The sequence below is a fragment of the Canis lupus genome, chromosome 2, assembly GCF_011100685.1.
Source record: "Canis lupus familiaris isolate Mischka breed German Shepherd chromosome 2, alternate assembly UU_Cfam_GSD_1.0, whole genome shotgun sequence".
NCBI lineage: Eukaryota > Metazoa > Chordata > Mammalia > Carnivora > Canidae > Canis > Canis lupus.
The window spans coordinates 18,257,856-18,277,308 of record NC_049223.1 but is presented as its reverse complement, the minus strand read 5'-3'; the positions used below and the strand labels follow the sequence as shown (position 1 = coordinate 18,277,308).

The 19,453-nt window shown below is 36.0% G+C and overlaps 1 protein-coding gene across 4 annotated transcripts in view; it reads left to right on the top strand.

Annotated features, from left to right (window-relative positions):
• STAM (signal transducing adaptor molecule) overlaps nt 1-19,453 on the top strand; it is a 79,762-nt gene that overhangs the window by 14,759 nt on the left and 45,550 nt on the right. For 2 of the 4 annotated variants that reach the window (XM_038529991.1, XM_038529990.1), the window contains exon 2: nt 8,417-8,501. The exons of 1 other annotated variant lie outside the window; for it this stretch is intronic. In XM_038529991.1, coding sequence (XP_038385919.1) covers nt 8,417-8,501 — 85 coding nt within the window. Of the gene's footprint in view, nt 1-8,416; nt 8,502-17,360; nt 17,500-19,453 lie in introns of those variants that run through there. One more of the 4 variants, XM_038529992.1, reaches the window with a different exon arrangement.

Genomic DNA, 19,453 nt, shown 5'->3' with positions numbered 1-19,453 from the left:
ACCCAAACTCCAGACTCCCGGAAGGAAAGCGGATATTCAGAATAAACCATACTGTCTGTACAGTCAGTTTAGACCTAGGGAGCCAGTCTTCTCGTTTCTGAGGATGGTGAGAACTCTCCCTATATTCAAGTTTCTATACACCAGGAAATGCATAAACAGGCTTCTTAAAGTATAACAGGCCTCTATGTTAACTCTTCAGTGCAGCAGGTATGAGCATTCATGCAGTTGCTGCTTCCTTTATTAATTTTTAAATAATAGACTTTTAGAGTAGTTTTAGAGTCACAGCAAAATTAAGCAGAAAATATAGAGATTTCCTATATCCCTCCTGCTCCCACATATGCTCAGCCTCCCCAAATATCAGCATCCTGTACTAGAGAGGTATGTTTGTTAAAATCTTATGAACCCACATATCCCCATCATCATCAGCACCCAAAGTCCATAGCTTACATTAGCATCACTCTTGGTGTCTCATCGGAGTAGTTTCTCTGCGTGGCGAACCTCTGTGCTCCCTGTTCGTCTTGCCCTTGCTCCAGCCCCTGGCAACCACTGATTTTTTTTTTTAAACTGTCTCTATAATTTTCCCTTTTCTAGAATGATATATGGTTGGAAATATGTATTATCTACTTTTTCAGATTGGCTTCTTGCCCTTAGTAATATGCCTCTAAACTTTGTCCGTGTCTTTTCAGGACTTATTAGGGTTTTGTTAGCACTGAATAATATTTTGTTGTTTTGATGTACCTTAGTTTATCCCTTCACCTACTGAAGGACATCATGTTTGCTTCCAAGTTTTGGCAATTATGAAGAAAGCTGCTGTAGACATCCATGAACATGGAACATCTTTCCATTTATTTCTTTGATTTCTTTCATTGGAGTTTCATAGTTTTCCTCATATGGAATCTTGTATGTATTTTGTAGATTTATGCTTAAGTATTTTGAGTGCTAATATAAATGGTATTGTGTTTTTAATTTAAAATTACAGCTGTTTGTTGCTTATATTAGGAAAGCCTCTGACTTTTGTATCCTACAATTTTGCCAAAATAATTTTTTTTAAAGATTTATTTATTTCAGAGAGGGGGCAAGGGGGAAGGAGCAGGAGGGGGGCAAGCAGACTCCCTGCTGAGCAGGGAGCCCAACAGCTTAGAGGGGAGGGGATGCTGATCTCCAGCCCCTGGGACTGTGGCCTGAGTCAAAAACAAGAATCGAAGGCTTAACCGACGGAGCCATCCGGGCGCCTCTCATTTTTTAGTTCCATTTGTGGATATTTTTGGATTTTCTACGTAGATGAACATGTCTGTAAGGAAAAATAAGTTTATTTCTTCCTTTCAAATGTATACCTTTTATATCTTTTTCTTGTCCTTTTGTATTAGCTAGGATTTCCAGTATGCTGACGAAAAGGTATGGTGAGAGAAGACATCCATGCCTTGTTTCTCATCTTAGGTAAAGCTTCTACTAGTTTCTCACCATTAAATATATTAGCTATAGCTATTTTGTAGATGTTCTTTATCAAATTGAGGTTCCCTGTTATCCCTGTTTTGCTGAGAATTTTTATCATGAGTCATTGGACTTTGTCAGATGCTTTTATTGATGAGATCATGTGATTTTTCTTCTTTAGCTGTTGATGAGCTGGATTAAATTTATTGACTTGAATACTGAGCCAGCATTGCATACCTGGGATAAATTCCATTTGGTTGTGATGTAGAATTCTCTTTACGTATTGTTGAATTTGATTTACTAATACTTTCTTAAAGATTTTTGCATCTGTGTTCATGAGAGATAGTGGTCTGTAGTGTTCTTTCCTAATGTCTTTGTATGGTTTGGGTACTAGGGTAATATTGCTCTCATAGAATGAAGTATTTTCTGCTTTTGTCTTCTAGATGATATTGCAGATAATTGGTATAATTTCTTCCTTAAATGTTTGGTAGAAATTACTATTAACCTCTCTGTGCCTTATGCTGTCTGTTTTGGAAGGTTATTAATTTTTGCTTCAATTTCTTTAATAGATACAGCCTTCTTCAGATTGTCTATTTTTGTGTGTGTATTTTGGCAGATGTGTCTTTCAAGGAATTGATCATTTTATCTAATCAAATTTGTGGGCATAGAGTTCATAATTCTTATGGGTGTTTTTCCAGCACTACTGAGCAGTTCTCTAATTCTCAGTGGACATTGACCAGTGTCCCACAAATGTAACTCAGTTCTGACACTATCTACCTAGAAATAGTGTCAGAGCCCCCACAGGTTGAGGACTCAGTCCCACAAGACTGTCCTCACTCTTCACTTCAGATGCCAAAGTCCAGGATATGTCCTTGTGCTGCCCTTTTTTTTTTTAAAGATTTTATTTTATTTATTCATGAGAGAGAGAGAGAGGCAGAGACAGGCAAAAGGAGATGCAGGCTCCCCACAAGAAGCCCCATACGGGACTTGATCTCAGGAACCCGGGATCACACCCTAAGGCGAAGGCAGACGCTGAACCACTGAGCCACCCAGGCATCCCTGTCCTGTGCTTATTGATTGGCCATAATTTGGTGGTTCCCATGATCCCCCAACTTTATTGAGCCATAGTAATGTTCATATAATATCCTTTTAATATCCATGGAATCTATAGTGACATCCCCTCTTTCAGATATTAGTAATTTATCTTTTTTAAAAAGATATTTATTCATCAGTGACACAAGGAGAGAGGCAGAAACACAGGCAGAGGGAGAAGCACGCTCCTCCAGGGGAGCCCGATGTGGGACTTGATCCTGGGACTCTGGGACCATGCCTTGAGCAATGTTCAACCACTCAACCAGGAGTCCCTCTTTTTTATTTTTCAACTGTCAATTTTATTGATATTTTCAGAGAACCAACTTTTGATTGTATTGATTTTTCTTTATTTTCTTTTTTCAATTTCATTGATTTCTGCTGTAATTCTTTTCATCTGCTTACTTTGGATTTAATTTGTTCTTCTGGTTTTCTTTTTTTCTTTTTTTTTTTGTTCTTCTGGTTTTCTAAAGTAGAAGTTTATATTAGTGACTTTAGATTTTCTTTTCTAATGTAGGCATTCAAAGCTATAAACTTCTCAAGCACTGATTTCAATTATATTCTACTTTTTTTTTTTTTTAAGTAGGCCCAGTGTGGAGCCCAACATGGGGTTTAAACACATAACACTGAGATTGAGATCTGTGCTGAGACAATTAGCCAAATGAACCACCCAGGGGTCCCTGTCCTACAAATTTTTGTATGTTGTACTCTCATTTTTGTTTAGTTCAAAATATTTAAAAATTCTCTTGAGCTTCCTTCCTTGACTCATGTATTATTTAGAAGTGTGTTACTTCACGTTTTGTGATTTTTCCAGCTATTTTTTGTTAATGATTTTTGTTTAATTCCATTGTGGTCTGTGAACAGATATTGTAAGATTTCTAGTCTTCTGCATTTGTTATGGTGTGTTTTATGGCCATGCAACATATTTGGTATTTCATGTGAGCTTGAGAAGAATGTGTCTTCTGCATTTGTTGGATAAAGTAGTTTATAGATGCCAATTATATACAGTTGATGGTGTTGAGTTCAACTATGTCCTTAATGATTTTCTGCCTTCTGCATCTATCCATTTCTGATAGAGGGATGTTGAACTCTCCAACTAGAACAGTGGCTTCATCTATCTTTATAGTTCTATTGGTTTTTGACACTGTTATTTTGACATTCTGTAGTTAGGCATTAACATTTTAAGGATTATTATGTCTTTTTGTAGAACTAATCCCTTTATTTTATGTAATGCTCTATCCCTGATAACTTTCCTTGCTCCAAAATCTGCTCTGTCTGAAATTAATATAGCTACTCCCACTTTATTTTAATTGGTGTTGGCATGCTTTATCATTCTCCATCTCTTAACTTTTAATGTGCATGTGTCTTTGTATTTCAAGTGGGCTTCTTGTAGGCAATGTATAATTGGAATTTATGTTTGATCATTTTGTATTTAAAGTGGGCTTCTTGTAGGCAGTGTATAATTGGAATTTATGTTTGATCATTTTGTATTTAAAGTGGGCTTCTTGTAGGCAATGTATAATTGGAGTTTGATCACTCTGATAATAATTGTATTTAGACCATTAACATTTAAAGTAATTATTGATATTGTTAGATTAATACCTACCATATCTGTTACAGTTTTCTAGTTGTAGCCTTTGTTCTTTGTTCCTTTTTTTTTTCCATTCTTTTTTTTTCTGCCTTTCATGATTTTAATGGAGCATTTCATATGATTTAGTTTTTTTTCTTTTGTAGCACATCAATTATACTTACGTTTTTGTTATTTTCAGTGGTTGCCCTAGAATTTACAGTGTACATTTAAAAGTAGTCCAAATCCACTTTGAAATAGCATTATACCACTTGACTGTGGTAGTGTGAAGTGCACTGTGTAGTGCAGGCAAGTGAAATAAATAACAAAATATTGCCAGTTCCTCTCTCTCGTTCCTGATATCCTTGCTGTCATTTATTTTACATAAATGGAAACACATGTATATACCGTATATCTCGATTTTTTCCTCTATCTTCACAGATAGAGACTTTTTTTAAACTTGTAAAGTCAGTTTATTGGCAACAAATTTCCTTAATAGTTTTTTGTTTGAGAAAGTCTTTATTTCTCCTTTCCTTTTGAAAACTAATTTCACAGGATATATAATAGGTTGATGGTTATTTTTTCTCAACACTATTTCACTCCATTTCCTCCTTGATTGCATGGTTTCTGAGATGTCAGATGTAATTCTTTTTTTTTTTAATAAAAGATATTTATTTATTTATTTATTTATTTATTTATTTATTTATTTATTTAATTGGAGTTCAATTTGCCAACATATAGCATAACATCCAGTGCTCATCCCGTCAAGTCCCCCCCACCCCCCAGTGCCCGTCACCCAGTCACCCCAACCCCCTGCCCACCTCCCCTTCCACCACCCCTTGTTCACTTCCCAGAGTTAGGAGTCTCTCATGTGTTCTGTCTCCCTCTCTGATATTTCCCACCCATTTTCTCTCCTTTCCCCTTTATTCCCTTTCACTATTTTTTATATTCCCCGTATGAATGAAACCGTATAATGTTTGTCCTTCTCCGATTGACTTACTTCACTCAGCATAATACCCTCCAGTTCCATCCACCTTGAAGCATATGGTAGGTATTTGTTGTTTCTAATGGCTGAGTAATATTCCATTGTCTACATATACCACATCTTCTTTATCCATTCAGTCAGATGTAATTCTTACGTTTATTCCTATATAAGTAAGGTGTTGTTTTTTTTTTCTGCTGACTTCTTTTTCCATTTTTTTCTTCCATCATTCATTTTCTTGCAATTTAAAAATGATTTACCTAGGTGTAGCTTTTTTGATAATTGTTATGCTTGGTGTTTCCTGGACCTGTGGTTTGATGTCTTACATCAGTTTGGGGAAATGTTGAGTTGTTTTTGCTTCAAGTATTCTGTTTCTCCTGTGCTATTTCAGTTATGCCTGTTTTACTTTTTATGGTTTCCCACAGTTCTTGGATAATCTATTGTAGTTTTTTTTTTTCTTCTAGTCATTTTTTTCCCCTTTGCTCTTCAGTTTTGGAAGTTACGATTGATATATACTCAAGTCCAGAGATTCTTTAGCTGTGTTCCGTCTGCTGATGAGTCCATCACAGGCATTCATTTTTGTTATACCAGTTTTGATCTCTAGTATTTTTTATTCTTTTTTAGAATTTCCATTTTTGTGCGTACATTCTTTATCTGTTTTTGTATGTTGACTCTTCTTTCCATTAGAGCTCTTAGCATATTAATCATAGCTTTAAAAATTCCTGGTCTGATAACTCCATTCCTGTCATGTGTGAATCTGGTTCTGATACTTACTCTTCAGACTGTGTTTTTTGCCTTATAGTGTGGTTTGCTGAAAGCTAGACATGATGTCCTAGATAAAGGAAACAACATACCCCCAATCTCCCAAAAAAGAAAGAACACCATCCTTTAATAGTGTAATAGTAAGGAATGATGAGGTAAGACATGTTCTGTAGTCTCGTGATTAGGTCTCAGTTTTTTAAAGTGACCTTCTGCCCCTGGGATGTGAATTTCTCACTGCTTCTCAGTTTTTTCCTCTTTTGGGTGAGGAAGGATGGCTAGATGGGCTGAAGTTGGATATTCCCTTTCTTCCACATGGGAGGCTGGTGTTGGGACTTTTCCCTAACTGTAGGTGGGTTAATCTCTGGTAAAAACCCTGGTTGGTTAGGTACTGGTTAAAATAATTAACAAGTAGTCCTTGTTCAGAAAAGAAGGCTCTGGTGTATCTCACAATGGTTATTGTCCCCCTCATCCTGCTAAAAAATGGAAAATTTTCTCTGAATTTATCTTGAGATCCTGGGAGAGCTCCTGAGAATAAAATTTATAAAAATGTGGGAAATCCTCTGTGTACCCTTTTGGATTTTAGCCTTCAGAATTGTGCACACTTAGCTCCAGGAAATTTGTCTGTTACAGCTTAGATCTGTGGTACTGGTTCCTGGTGATATTTCTGCTTATGGGTTTCTGATCTATTAAATTGTTATTCTGTGTATCCATCTGTCTGTATCTCTGATTTTGGGCACAGCATTTGGCCTGTGACTTCACTTCTGAGGGATCTCAGAAGAGTTTATTTTTCAGCTCTTTACTTGGTTGGATAGAGTGATAATTTCCAAGTTCCTTAAATGCTGTATTGGAAACTGGAAATAATTACTTATTTTTGGTGCTTATGTCTCAGCTATGCTTTATCTCCAGAAAGCAAATCTTCACTCATTTGCTCAGGAGGCTGGGGAGAGGTGGTTACCAGAGCTCCTGATTAAGGAAGGCAAAATAGATACCTACCTACACTTTGTAGCATTATTCCATTCTAAATCCTCTTTCTTCTCCACTGTCAACTGCAGGCATTTCCTTCTGCTACCAGTACTTGACTTTTCTGAGAATTCAGTGGTATAAAACAAGCTGGTTCTTAAGCTTTTTTTGTTATTGCTGGTTGGTATATGATGCATGTTTTTTAGGTCTTTTGAGTAGGTAACCATATCTATATTGTTACATAGTTTTTGAGATACTGTTGCTGTTATTGCTTCTAATGTTTTCCTTGTCCTTGTGTGTTTGCCTTAAAAACATTTTTTAAAAAAATATTTATTTATGACAGAGAGAGAGAGAGAGGCAGAGACACAGGCAGAGGGAGAAGCAGGCTCCATGCTGGGAACTCAAGGTGGGACTCGATCCTGGAGTTCCAGGATCGTGCCCTGGGCCAAAGGCAGGTGCCAAACTGCTGAGCTATCCAGGGATCCCCCAGAACTTTTTATTTTAATTAAGAGAGGGAGCCTAATGAGATGATTGAGCTCAATCTGTGATATCTCTAAATTTGTCATTTTCATTTAATGGGAAATCCTCAGTTAAAGCTTGGTTTCTTTTGTTCATTTTCTTCCTTCCCCATGTCAGATACAAAAATCGACAAAATTACATAATAATTTTATTACCTGAAACTTTTTGCTAAAGATTTGTACTTAGTTATGTTTCTTCACTGGCAAGTAAAGGTAAGAAGTTTTTGATGATGAAACTATTTCTTATTTTAGTCTTTCTTCATGGGGAAAGGGATAGATCTGTATGTAGTTTTTTTGTTGTTTTATAAATAAGTATCAATGGTCTATTTGTTTTTCTTTTTTAAGATTTTATTTATGTGTTTGTTAGAGAGAGAGAGAGAACGTGTGAGCAGAGCCCAGGGGGACAGGGGAGAAACGGAGAGAGACAGGTAGATTCCATACTGAGCGTGGAGTCAGATGTGGGGGCTCAGTCTTAGACCCTGAGATCAACACCTGAGCTGAAATCAAGAGCCAGGTGCTTAACCAACTGAGCCACCCAGCTCTCCCATCAATGGCCTGTTTCTTCTCTTTTTAAAGATTTTTTTACTTTTTCAAATTTTAATTAAAATCAATTTATTTAACAGAGTGTATTATTAATTTCAGGGGTAAAATTTAGTAATTCATCAGTTTTATATAACACCCAGTGCTCATTAACATCAAATGCCCTCCTGAATGCCCCTCACTACCATCTTCTCCACCAGCAATCCTTAGTTTCTTTCCTATAGTTAAGTCTCTTACACTTTTTTTCTCTTTGTTTTCATCTTTTTAAACTTTTCCTTCCCTTCCCCTATGTTCATTTGTTTTGTTTCTTAAATTCCTGGCCTATTTCTTATATTAAATAACAAGCAACTGAAGTGTGAATGGGGAAAATTATTGTAATAGAGAGTAAATGTGACCCTACCCTCTTTTGAGGATGTACTTGACCATCTCATTAAACAGATTGCTGGCAGCTGTTCTGATTTCTAGTTGATACTTGACGATATCACAATTTGGTCATTTGAATGTGGTCATTTACCTCTTAAAGATTTTTAAAAATAATGTTCCTGCAATTTCTTTTCATAAACACAGAGAAAGCAACCAGTGAGATGAATACTGCTGAGGATTGGGGCCTCATTTTGGATATTTGTGATAAAGTCGGTCAATCTCGCACTGGGTAAGTGTTGCCAAGTTTCAGAAATATATATTCTCTTTATTAACAGGAATAAAATGAGAATTAGAAGGCAAAGCATATTACAATTATAATTTAGTTTAAGAAGGCAATGTTTTTGCTAGCAAGATTTGAGGAATTATCCCATTTAAGTTATCCTTTACAACCAATTAGGGTAACATGACTGGTAACAATGTTGGTTTTTTAATTAAACACCCTTGTCCATAGTTGCTTCTTGAAGCCTAGCTTTTTCCACTGACTTTTAAAACAATAGTGTTTTTTCAGGTAAGTGATTTCTTAAGTTTTCGCAGTTATTTTTCAGTTCTTTTCTTCACTGTCATATCTGGAATATCCCACCTACTTAATCAGTGTATAGACAGTTTTAGGACAGTATAATCTTAAACTTTTTGGCATAAAGCCTTTTTTGTTAATACAGAGCTTTTAATACAGTGAGTGGATTAACTGGTATACAGACTAATATATCTTAATTCCTGGGCTAATAAACACCTGGTTATTAGCAGCCTCATTTACCCCTTTGTGCCACAAAAATCTTGTCTTATTTATGTACTTTGCTGTGAAAAATGTTAGAGAGCACTGCTGTCTTATACTTGATTCCTTTTTTTTTTTTTTTTTAAGATTTTATTTTTAAGCAATATCTACATCCAACACGGGCTTGAACTCATAACCCTGAGATCAAGAGTTGAATGCTTCACCAACTGAGTCAGCTGGGTGCCCCTTTACTTGACTCTTGTGTTGCTAATCTTAACCATCTGATGATGCTTTTTTGGCTCTCCTTCCTTCCCTTCTAAATATATGCAGTTTCTTAAACTTTCTTAGATCCATTTTTTTTTCAAATACTTTTTTCTTTGCCAGTACATTTTTTTAAATCTTGCAATTTGTTTGTATTTTTATATGGGTGGCATCTATATTTTTGGCCCTGATTTTTCTCATCCTAGCACTAGTCTTGTGGACACATCATTATTTCTGGACATCATACTATATAAGCTTTCATCTCACCATGTAGATCTCTGTTAATGACAAGATTAATTCATTTGCACTTAATACCTCAGAGTCACTTCCACATTAATATTGTTGAATTCTATCAATCTGCCTCCAAAATATCTCACAGAATGTTGATATTATTATAAAGTCTCCTCAATTAACTTCTTGAACACAGGCAGGGGCAGTTTGTCTTCATAGTCTTTCTGACCCTTCAATCAAGCTCCTTTCTGGCCTGTAACGTACAGCCTTCATTAGGTTCCCCAGACTGTGGCCTCCAAATGTGGCCTTATCCATCTGCTTTCTTGTCTTTACATTTTAGTGTACCTAGTCTTTGTTTCTGACCCTGTTAGTTCCTTTATTTAATTGGAATTTGAGTAGCTACTGTGTGCTGTATATCTATTCCTTTTTCTCTATTGCTGTTGGTCCCACTTGAGACATTCCTTTTCATGCCTAAACTAGTGAATTAACCTTCTGACATTTCTTTCCATTTCCATTTCATTTCTGTCTACTTCTTATATCTAATTGCCCCATAACAGCTCTGACCATGTCATTCCCCTACCTTCTGCAGTGAGTTGTCTGACCTCTCTCTAGGACTCTGACTCATTTATTTTCCGTTTGTTTTTCCTCTAAGTACTGTTTTTTTTCAAGTCAAGCTTTTCAGCTGCTAGTGCTTTTCTACCTTAGTTTAAGGCTTTTGGTCATTGTATTCCTTTAGTGTGAAGTATTTGATTCTCTCATTTTCTGTCTCTCTGTCTCATATCCTTCGAGGCCCAATATACACTTCATTTCTTCCACAAACCTTTCTTTATCCCCTTTATTGCAAATCATATTATGGTCCTGTGAATCCTCAAAGCAGTCTATCAAAATCATTCTTTTTTGTGTCTTGTTTTGTGTTATCATAGTTTATGTCTGTCTGATAGACTTAGATTTATAGAATGAAAAGGTCCATGAATTTTTGTTGTGTAGAGGAAAGAAGCAGATAGTTTAGTGGTTAAGAGCATGGACTTTGAAGTGAGACCGTCTGGGTTCATATTCTGGCTCTGACCGCTCTGCCGTGTCATACTGGGTAAGTATCTTATCTTCCTGGTTTGCTATGTAAGAGTAAAAATAGTGGCTTCTTCACAAGGTGCTTATTGTCAGTGTGAGATTAGTTAACAAATGTAAAATGTTTATAGTAGTATCTGGCACATGGTTAAATGGGTGCAACTTAACCTCTTTTTGATTAAGTTCAATTTTGTGACAATTTGTCTGTTAAGGATTAGGTATCAACCTAATTCCATCCCAGTATAATTTGGAGATAAAACTTTTATCTAGCATTCCAGTTACTAAGTGCCTCCCCTCTTCACTCTGTCGGCTTTCTTTTCATTTTTACATTGGTAGATACTTTTTAAATAATTTGGTTTGTTGCTTGAAATACAAAGATAAACTGCTTTTCATTACTAGAAATAGTCCATATTTTTCCATTTAAAAAATTTATAATTTATCTGAAATTCTGCATAATGTACAATGAAGATAAAGAGATGAGTAGTTCTTTTTTTTCTTTCTTTTTTTTTTAAATTCATTTTGCCAGCATATACTATAATGCCCAGTGCTCATCACATCATGTGCGCTCCTTAATACCTCAACCCCCCCTCCCCCCCCAGCTCCACATCTACAACCCTTTGGTTGTTTCTCAGCGTTAGGAGTCTCTCCTGGTTTGTCGTCTTCTCTGATTTTTCCCCACTCAGTTTCCCTCCTTTCCATTATTGTCCCTTTCACTATTTTATATTCCACATATGAGTGAAACCATGTGATAATCATCTTTCTCTGATTGACTTGTTTCAATCAGCATAATACCCTCCAGTTCCATTCGTCGATGTAAATGGTAGGTATTCATCCTTTCTGATGGCTGAGTAATATTCCATTGTGTGTGTGTGTGTGTGTGTATATATCAATCACATCTTTATACATTCATCTGTTTAAGGACATCTCAGGCTCCTTCAGTTTTTTTTCCCTTCAGTTTGTTTTTCTTCACGTTAACAGTTTTTTTGCTACTATTTATTATTCTTTTCCTTATTTTTTCTTATGAGAGAACTTTTAAGGCCTACTCTCTTAGCAGCTTTAAAGTTCCAATAAAGCATTATAACTATACTCTCCTTGCTGTATGTTATATTCCAGAACTTACTTAAAACTGGAAGTTTCTACCTTTTGCCTCTTTTTACCACTTCACCTCACACCCACCTCTGCCAACCATCAACCCACTCTCTATTTCTGAGTTCAGTTTTATTAGATGCCACGTATTAGTGAGAGATCTTACAGTATTTGTCTTTCTCTGACTTATTTCACTTAGTATAATGCCCTCAAGGTCCATCCATATTGACCTCATATATTTAAAATGTCTTAATTTGTAGCTTTAAAAAAAAGTTCTCCCATTTTTTAAGATTTATTTATTAATTGGCTGGGGGGAGGATCATTGTCAGAGGAGGGGCAGAGAAAGAGGGAAAGAGAAACCCAAGCAACTCTTTACTGGATGTGGAGCCTGACATGGGGCTGATCTCACTACCCTGAGATCAGACCTGAGCTGAAACCAAGAGTCAGACGCTTAACTGACTGTTCCATCTAGGCACTGCCCCTCCCCCCTAACTTGTCTCTTTTTCATCTAGTATCAGTAGGTTTAGATACATGATCATTTTTTTCAAATTTATTTTAGACAGTATACTTCCTGTCAGTATGTTCCTTAATATTTCAGTTATCTTTTGGGCGTTTTAATTGACATAATGCTAAGTCTGTGAATTAGGAAGTATTTTCAACTTTGCTGATTTAAATAACGAGATGTAGTTCTGTTTCTCCTTTTAAATAATGTTTTTTCCTTTCCTCTTTCCTTCTCTTCCTTTTTTCTTTCTACTTATTTTTTTCTTCCCTTAACATTTATTGTGCTCTAGTTCCTTTAAATCTTCATTAATTTGCAAACATTTATTTATATAAATACAATCTCTTTTCATAGCTCCCGTTAATAAAGAATTATTTGAAAAGGATTAAATAATAATTGAGACGCTATTCTAATATTGCTGAGCTTTTAAAAAATGTCACCCTTAAATTTTATGATTTCTCTTGAGAATAATGTTTTATATACATATCTAGTTGTGTTTTCACTTTCTTGTACCTTGATAATTTCATAATAGGAAATGAAAACCATTAAGGCCATGTTCATTTTCACTAGCCCTCAACACTTTTGCCCTCATGGGTCCCTTTTTCCATGAAAATTAATAAAACTGTTTTATAACTGCATTATTACAAAAACAACTATATTATTATACACCCAGACATTCTTTGCCCCAAAAGTTCATTTTTTTCTTTTTCTCTTAAAATAAATTTTTATTTTTATGGGCCCCTAAAATTATTGTGAGCCCTAAGTGTTGCATCTACATGCCTAAGGATAAGTGGTGTTACACAATTGTGTAAGATATTCTCAAATCGGGATGCCTGGGTGGCTCAGCGGTTGGGCACCTGCCTTTGGCTCAGGCCATGATCCCAGGATCCGGGATCCAGTCCAGCATTGGGCTCCCTGCGAGGAGCCTGCTTCTCCCTCTGCCCATGTCTCTGCCTGTCTCTCTTACGCGTGCTCTCTCTCTCTTTTTGTGACTCTTATGAATAAATAAATAAATCTTTAAAAAAACAGATATTTTCAAATCAACTTAGTAGTAGTAAAATTATTAAGGTGCTTTTCAAGTGAGCAGTAAACTATGGGATACTTTTTTTTTTAATCTTATTTTATTTATTTATTCAATGAGAGACACACAGAGAGAGGCAGAGACACAGGCAGAGGGAGAAGCAGACTCTGTGCAGGGAACCCAACGTGGGACCTGGTCCCAGGTCTCCAGGATCATACATATCCTGGGCCGAAGGTGGCGCTAAACCTGTGAGCCACCCAGGCTGCCCATATGGGATACTTATGATGGTGTTTGTAGTATTTCTTTTGTTTGCTTATTTCTTTTTATTGTGGTAAAATATATATAACATAAAACTTAGGATTTATCCATTTTGTGGCATGTTTGTGACATTCAGTACCGTCACATTGTTGTGGGATTATCACCACTACCCATTTCTAGTACTTTTAATCAACCCCAGCTAAAACTCTTATTAGACAACTCCTCATCACTTCCCTGCCAGCACCTGGTAACCACTTAGAACCACTTAGAGTTTGTTTTTAATCTTTGAAATCATTTTGTAATTAGTGTATATGGAGAACTTGTGGAGATCTGGTTTATGTTACCTAGGAACCTCCATACATATATTTAGTTATGGGTTCCTGAAGGTAGCATAAAACTATTGAATATCACTGTAGGTTGTCAGCAAGATATTCGAGGGACCCGGTGTGCTTTAGTTAAGACTGAGAAATGTCACTGGTTTGAGAGAGGTGTTCCTGAAACCATACACATGTGTTGTGTATTTTCCTGAAACAAATTTAGATAGGGTGGGCTAAAGTATGGGAAATTATGGATTGGAATGCATTTCATAAGGTTAGTTGTGTACTATGCAGCAGTCTAGATTTTTTAAAAAAGCATTACCATTTGGGGTTTTTTTTTTTTGTTTTTTTAAAGATTTTATTTATTCATTCATGAGAGACACCGAGAAAGAGGCAGAGACTCAGGCAGTGGAAGAAGCAGCCTCCACACAGGGAGCCCGATGCGGGACTTGATCCTGGGACTCCAGGATCACACCCCGGGCCGAAGGCAGGCACTAAACTGCTGAGCCACCCAGGGATCCCTTGGTTTTAATTTAATTTTATAAAATATACAGATTTATTTAAGAGGATGGATTTGGGGATTATAGAGGGAACTTTAGGAAAGGCTTTTCTTTATCTATAAGCTTTGATATTTTTATCAAAATTACTTATAACCATCAGTATATTGTGGAATTATTTAGTGCAGAAATAAAATAACTTTTGTCAAGTCTTTCTCCCCCCCCCCCCCCCGATCCTTTTGGGTGGTTTGTGATTCGTTTAGGGCGTTATTTAGGTAGGGAGGGAGGGGAGGGAGGAAGGCTTGGCGGTAGGTTATTCGGTCGGGTTCTGACTGTTCCGTTCTTCCATTAATTCCGCCCTCTTCTTGTCCTTTTCTTTCTTTCTTTCTTTCTTTCTTTCTTTCTTTCTTCTTCTTCTTCTTCTTCTTCAAGCATCATCTAGTTTAGAGTTGTTGTAGTTTGGAAAATATTCTCAAGTTTTTAAGGGAAGAAAAAGCCATTATTGTGAAATTTTATTTAGTTAGAACTGTGACCCAGAAACATGGCTTCCATTGTTTTGAAAAATGTTCCTTATATTCTTTCTCTTTTAAAAATTTTACTGTTCTCTTCTTTAAACCATACATAAGTGTGAATGTATTTATGTTTGTTGATTTCAGGAAATACTTATGTTTATGTAAAATATGTACTTTTTTGATTTAACAATAGATTTATATTTACATGGCTCAAAAATTAAAGCAACTTGAAAAGATGAACATGGATAAGACTAACTCCGATCTCTTTTTCTCCTCCATCCTATATAGGTAGCTGCTTTTCTTGCTTTTATATCTTTTCATTGTTTCTTTACAGGAGTATGAATTTATTTTCCATTGATATATAATAAGCATATTGTATACATGATTCCACATTTGTAATTAGTTAATTCATTAATATATCCTGATAGCCTTAGAAATACATTTCTTTTAATGTCTGTTAGCAATGCATTGGTTGTTAAATTGACAACATACAGAAATCATTTTGTAGTTTAACATCAGGTTTTAATTAGTGGCATGTAGAATATTACCACACTTTAAAATCATTATTGGGGATCCCTGTGTGGCTCAGCGGTTTGGCGCCTGCCTTCGGCCCAGGGCGTGATCCTAGAGTCCCAGAATCGAGCAGAATCGAGTCCCACATCCGGCTTCCTGCATGGAGCCTGCTTCTCTTCTGTCTGTGTCTCTGCCTCTCTCTCTCTCTCTCATGAATAATAAATAAAATCCTAAAAAAAAAATTAACAAATTATTTAATAATCGCAAATAATTATATCAGTCTCAGGAAACCTAGTAGTTGTAATTATTGTTTGTTTCATATAGGTTATAGAGGTTATTTTTTAAGCCTGAAATGTTTGAATATGCTGGACTTAAAACTTTAAAGAACATTTTGAAAAATTTTTCTGACTTCCTAGGACATTCACATGATTTTTAGGGTACAGTTCCAGTGTATGAGTAAGTACTGAAAAATGCCTAACCAATGAGGTCATATGATAGACTGAAAAGTCTGTTTAGAATCAAGAGAAGTTTGAGAATGATGGTAGCAGTTTTCTTTAGCATGTCTTCACATAATGAATAGCTTTTATTTGTTCTAAATCATTTGTTTATATTCTCACATGAAGAATAAATGTGAGGGTAGGTGTTGATTATCCACAATACAAGTTAAAATTAAAATTCTGTGATTGACATCCAGATTAATTTGTATTGTTACTTTGTATCTGAACTGTCTTTGCTTAGCTTTGGGCAGAGATAGAGTTGACTGAATGTGGAAAACATGATATATAACTTGGTTAAGGGATTATTTAGATGATAAATCTTTGATTTATTCCTATAGAATTAGAAGGATATATAGTTATGACTGACATTTTGTGAAGAATACAAATATAAGCCTTTGGAAAAGAGTTTGCTAAAAATACTTTTCATTTTGTCTGTATTGCCTTGTCTTAGACCTGGGCTGTGACTATTTCTGTTTTTCACCTGAAGGTTGATGTAGTATTTTCAGATTTTTTTAAAGGGAAAAGTAGTCTCTGACCCAGACATCTTCAATTACATAGAGGAACACATTTCTTCCAATATATAGTATGATAATCATATCTTCAAGTTATAAGCCTTAATTTTCAGAGTCTTCCAAGTGCTCTTTTAAGAATAATAGCCATCATTTACTGATGGCTTATTATTTGTCAAGTCTTGTTTAAGTTCTTTAGAAACATTTTATATAATTATCACAGCCCTAGGTACTATAGGTTTTTCCAGTTTACAAATGGAATATAATTCATATTTAGGATTAAATATAATTTAAATTAGAAATCCCAAGAGGAATAAAATTAAAGGATTTTTTGTAAAGTGTGATCTTGGTTTTTCATGTCTTTTTTACTTTACATTGTGGACTTATTTTTAGTTGGTTTCATTCTCTCTGCATCAGTCATTTTTTCTTTTATATGACAAAAAAGTGAGTACTAGCTGGGTATCATGCTTTGTGTATGCAGTGGTAAATAAAACAACAAAGCCTTTGTCATCAGCTGTGGTGACAGTCTGCTAGTGGAAGGTAGAAATAAATAGGTAGACAGATAACAAGCCAAGATAGTGCTTTAGTGGAGAATAAAAGGGGAGACCTATTTAGATTTTTTTGAGGAAGGCCCAGTGTGAAAGGATAACATTTATGATTTTAAAGTTGAGAAGAATCCAAGAGCTGAAAGCAGAGGTTCCAGGCAGAGGAAATAATACCTAAGTAAATCCTACAAGAGAGAAAATGGTTGGTGCTAAGAACTTCAAAGATACAGAGTAGCAAGAACAGAGGTGAGTTGCCCTAAATGAGAGTTGAATATAAGAGTGAGTGAGTTAGGAAAATCGAAGTCATAGTTGGAATGGTTGAAATTGAGATTATAGAGAGTTTTCACTTCCTGGTAATGGCGTGGTCTAGGATGTGACCATGGCAGTTAATAAAGTGTGATAGAAGTTAAAAAGCCAAGATGTTGGGAACATCACTCATGTAGTAATTAATTAACATCTCTGAGGGAATTGAAACAGAGGTAGTGTTGGAGAGAGTGGCAATGAGCTAGGAGTTAAAATCCTTGAGGGATGAAGGGGTAATTGAGGACTTTTTTTTGTTTTTTAGAGAGAGAGGAGGGAGAATGTCAGGCAAATTCCATGCCCAGCACAGAGCCTAAAGGGATACTGGATTCCACAACTTGGAAATCCTGATTTGAGCCAAAAACAAGAGTTGGGTACTTGACTGAGCAATGCAGGCACCTCACGTGAGTTTTGTTTTGTTTTGTTTTGTTTTGTTTTGTTTTACGATAGTCACAGAGAGAGAGAGAGAGAGAGGCAGAGACACAGGCAGAGGGAGAAGCAGGCTCCATGTACCGGGAGCCCGACGTGGGATTCGATCCCGGGTCTCCAGGATCACGCCCTGGGCCAAAGGCAGGCACCAAACCGCTGCGCCACCCAGGGATCCCTGTTTTTTTTTTTTAAATAAGTGCAGTTAGAAGATAGTCCCACCTGATGAGAGCTGGACTGTTAGGAAAGAGGGAGGGAGAATGAATAGGAAGTAGTAATGGAAGCAAAGAAGACCCTTATCTTGTACCGACCTATTATAGTGGGAATAGTATCCTCCCTGGAGAGCCAGATTTCTGTAAAGCAAAAGGACTGAGGATTGGGGCTTTTGTTGACATTGGACTGTAAATTCTAGAGGACACAGTGGAGAAGTTTCAAAAGGGGGAAAGTAATACACACGTAGAACTGTTTAATGATGGAAAGGCTAGTCTGGGAGCTTCTTGTAGGGACTGGTGTAAACAGGAATTATAGGCATGTATTCTCAAATTCTCAATTATTGGATAGTAGAGAAAGTAGGGTGTCCAAGACTTCCTTCTGACCTTTATGGATGGATCCTTGGAGGCCTAGGAAGAAGTGGTTGGGGCTTGTTTTTGACCCCAGTCCATAAAGGGAAGAGGCTTGAGGTGGGATAGTCTTTATTTCTGTTTTTTTGTGCTTTAAAGATTTATTTATTTATTTGAGAGAAGGAGAGAGCGAGCACGTGCGAGAGAGCGAGCGTGTGAGCATGCACATGTCCGGGGAGAGAGAGGGGCAAAGGGAGAGAGAATCTTAAGCAGACTCTATGTAGAGCATGGAGCTAGACTTGGGGCTTAATCCCATAGCCATGAGATCACAACCCGAGCCAAAACCAAGAGTCGGCCGCTTAACTGACTACACCACCCAGGTGCCCCAGTCTTTCTGTTTGTTTACTTTAATTCCAGTTAGTTAGCATACAGTGTTATTTCAGATGTATATGTTATATTAATTTCAGATGTATTGTAATTCAGCACTTTTCCTACATCACCCTGGGCTCATCATGTGTTAGTTTTACATTAATTAAAAGGCTCACTTTATCCTTTGCAAAATTAAACATAATTTTTTATGTTCAAGAGATTTTGACGTTTCCTTTTCTGTGAACTGTATATATCCTTTCATTTCTTGAAGTCTTTGATACAGTAGGGGCATATCTTGTCTATAGTTTGAGTTGTGTGTGTCTGTATGTATACACACACATGCAAACACACACACATATATATATATATTGTATTATTCTTTTTACTTTGTTTTTTTTCCATTTAGAAGTTTTAATTTTTTATGTAGGTAAATTTATCAGTCTTATGGTTTGCAGAATTTTAGTGGAATTAACTCATTCTGGTGGAATTAACTCATTTTTCTTTATGGTTTCATTTTTTAATTTCATAATTAGTTGACTGGTTTTTGAATACAGTTTTAGATTTACAGGAAAATGGAGCAGACAGTATAAAGAAATCTATATATCCCCCCTATTCTTCACATACAGCTGCCCCTATTATTAACACCTTCATTGTATAGTACATGTGTTACAAGTAATGAACCAATATTGATATGTTATTATTAACTGAAGTCCATTGTTTCCATTAAAGCTCATTTTAGTACAGTTTTATGGATTTTGACAAATCTTTAATGATCTATATCATTAAAATATCACACAGAATAGCTTCACCATCTTAAAAATGTTTTATGCTCCACCTATTCATTCCTCTCCTCTCTTTCTCTTCACTTCTGACAGTATATTTTTTAACTGCTTCTTTAATGTTGCCTTTATCAAAATGTTGTATAATCAAGATCATATAATATGTAGGCTTTTCAGACTAGCTTGTTTTACTTAGCAAAATGCATCTAAGCTTCATCTGTGTC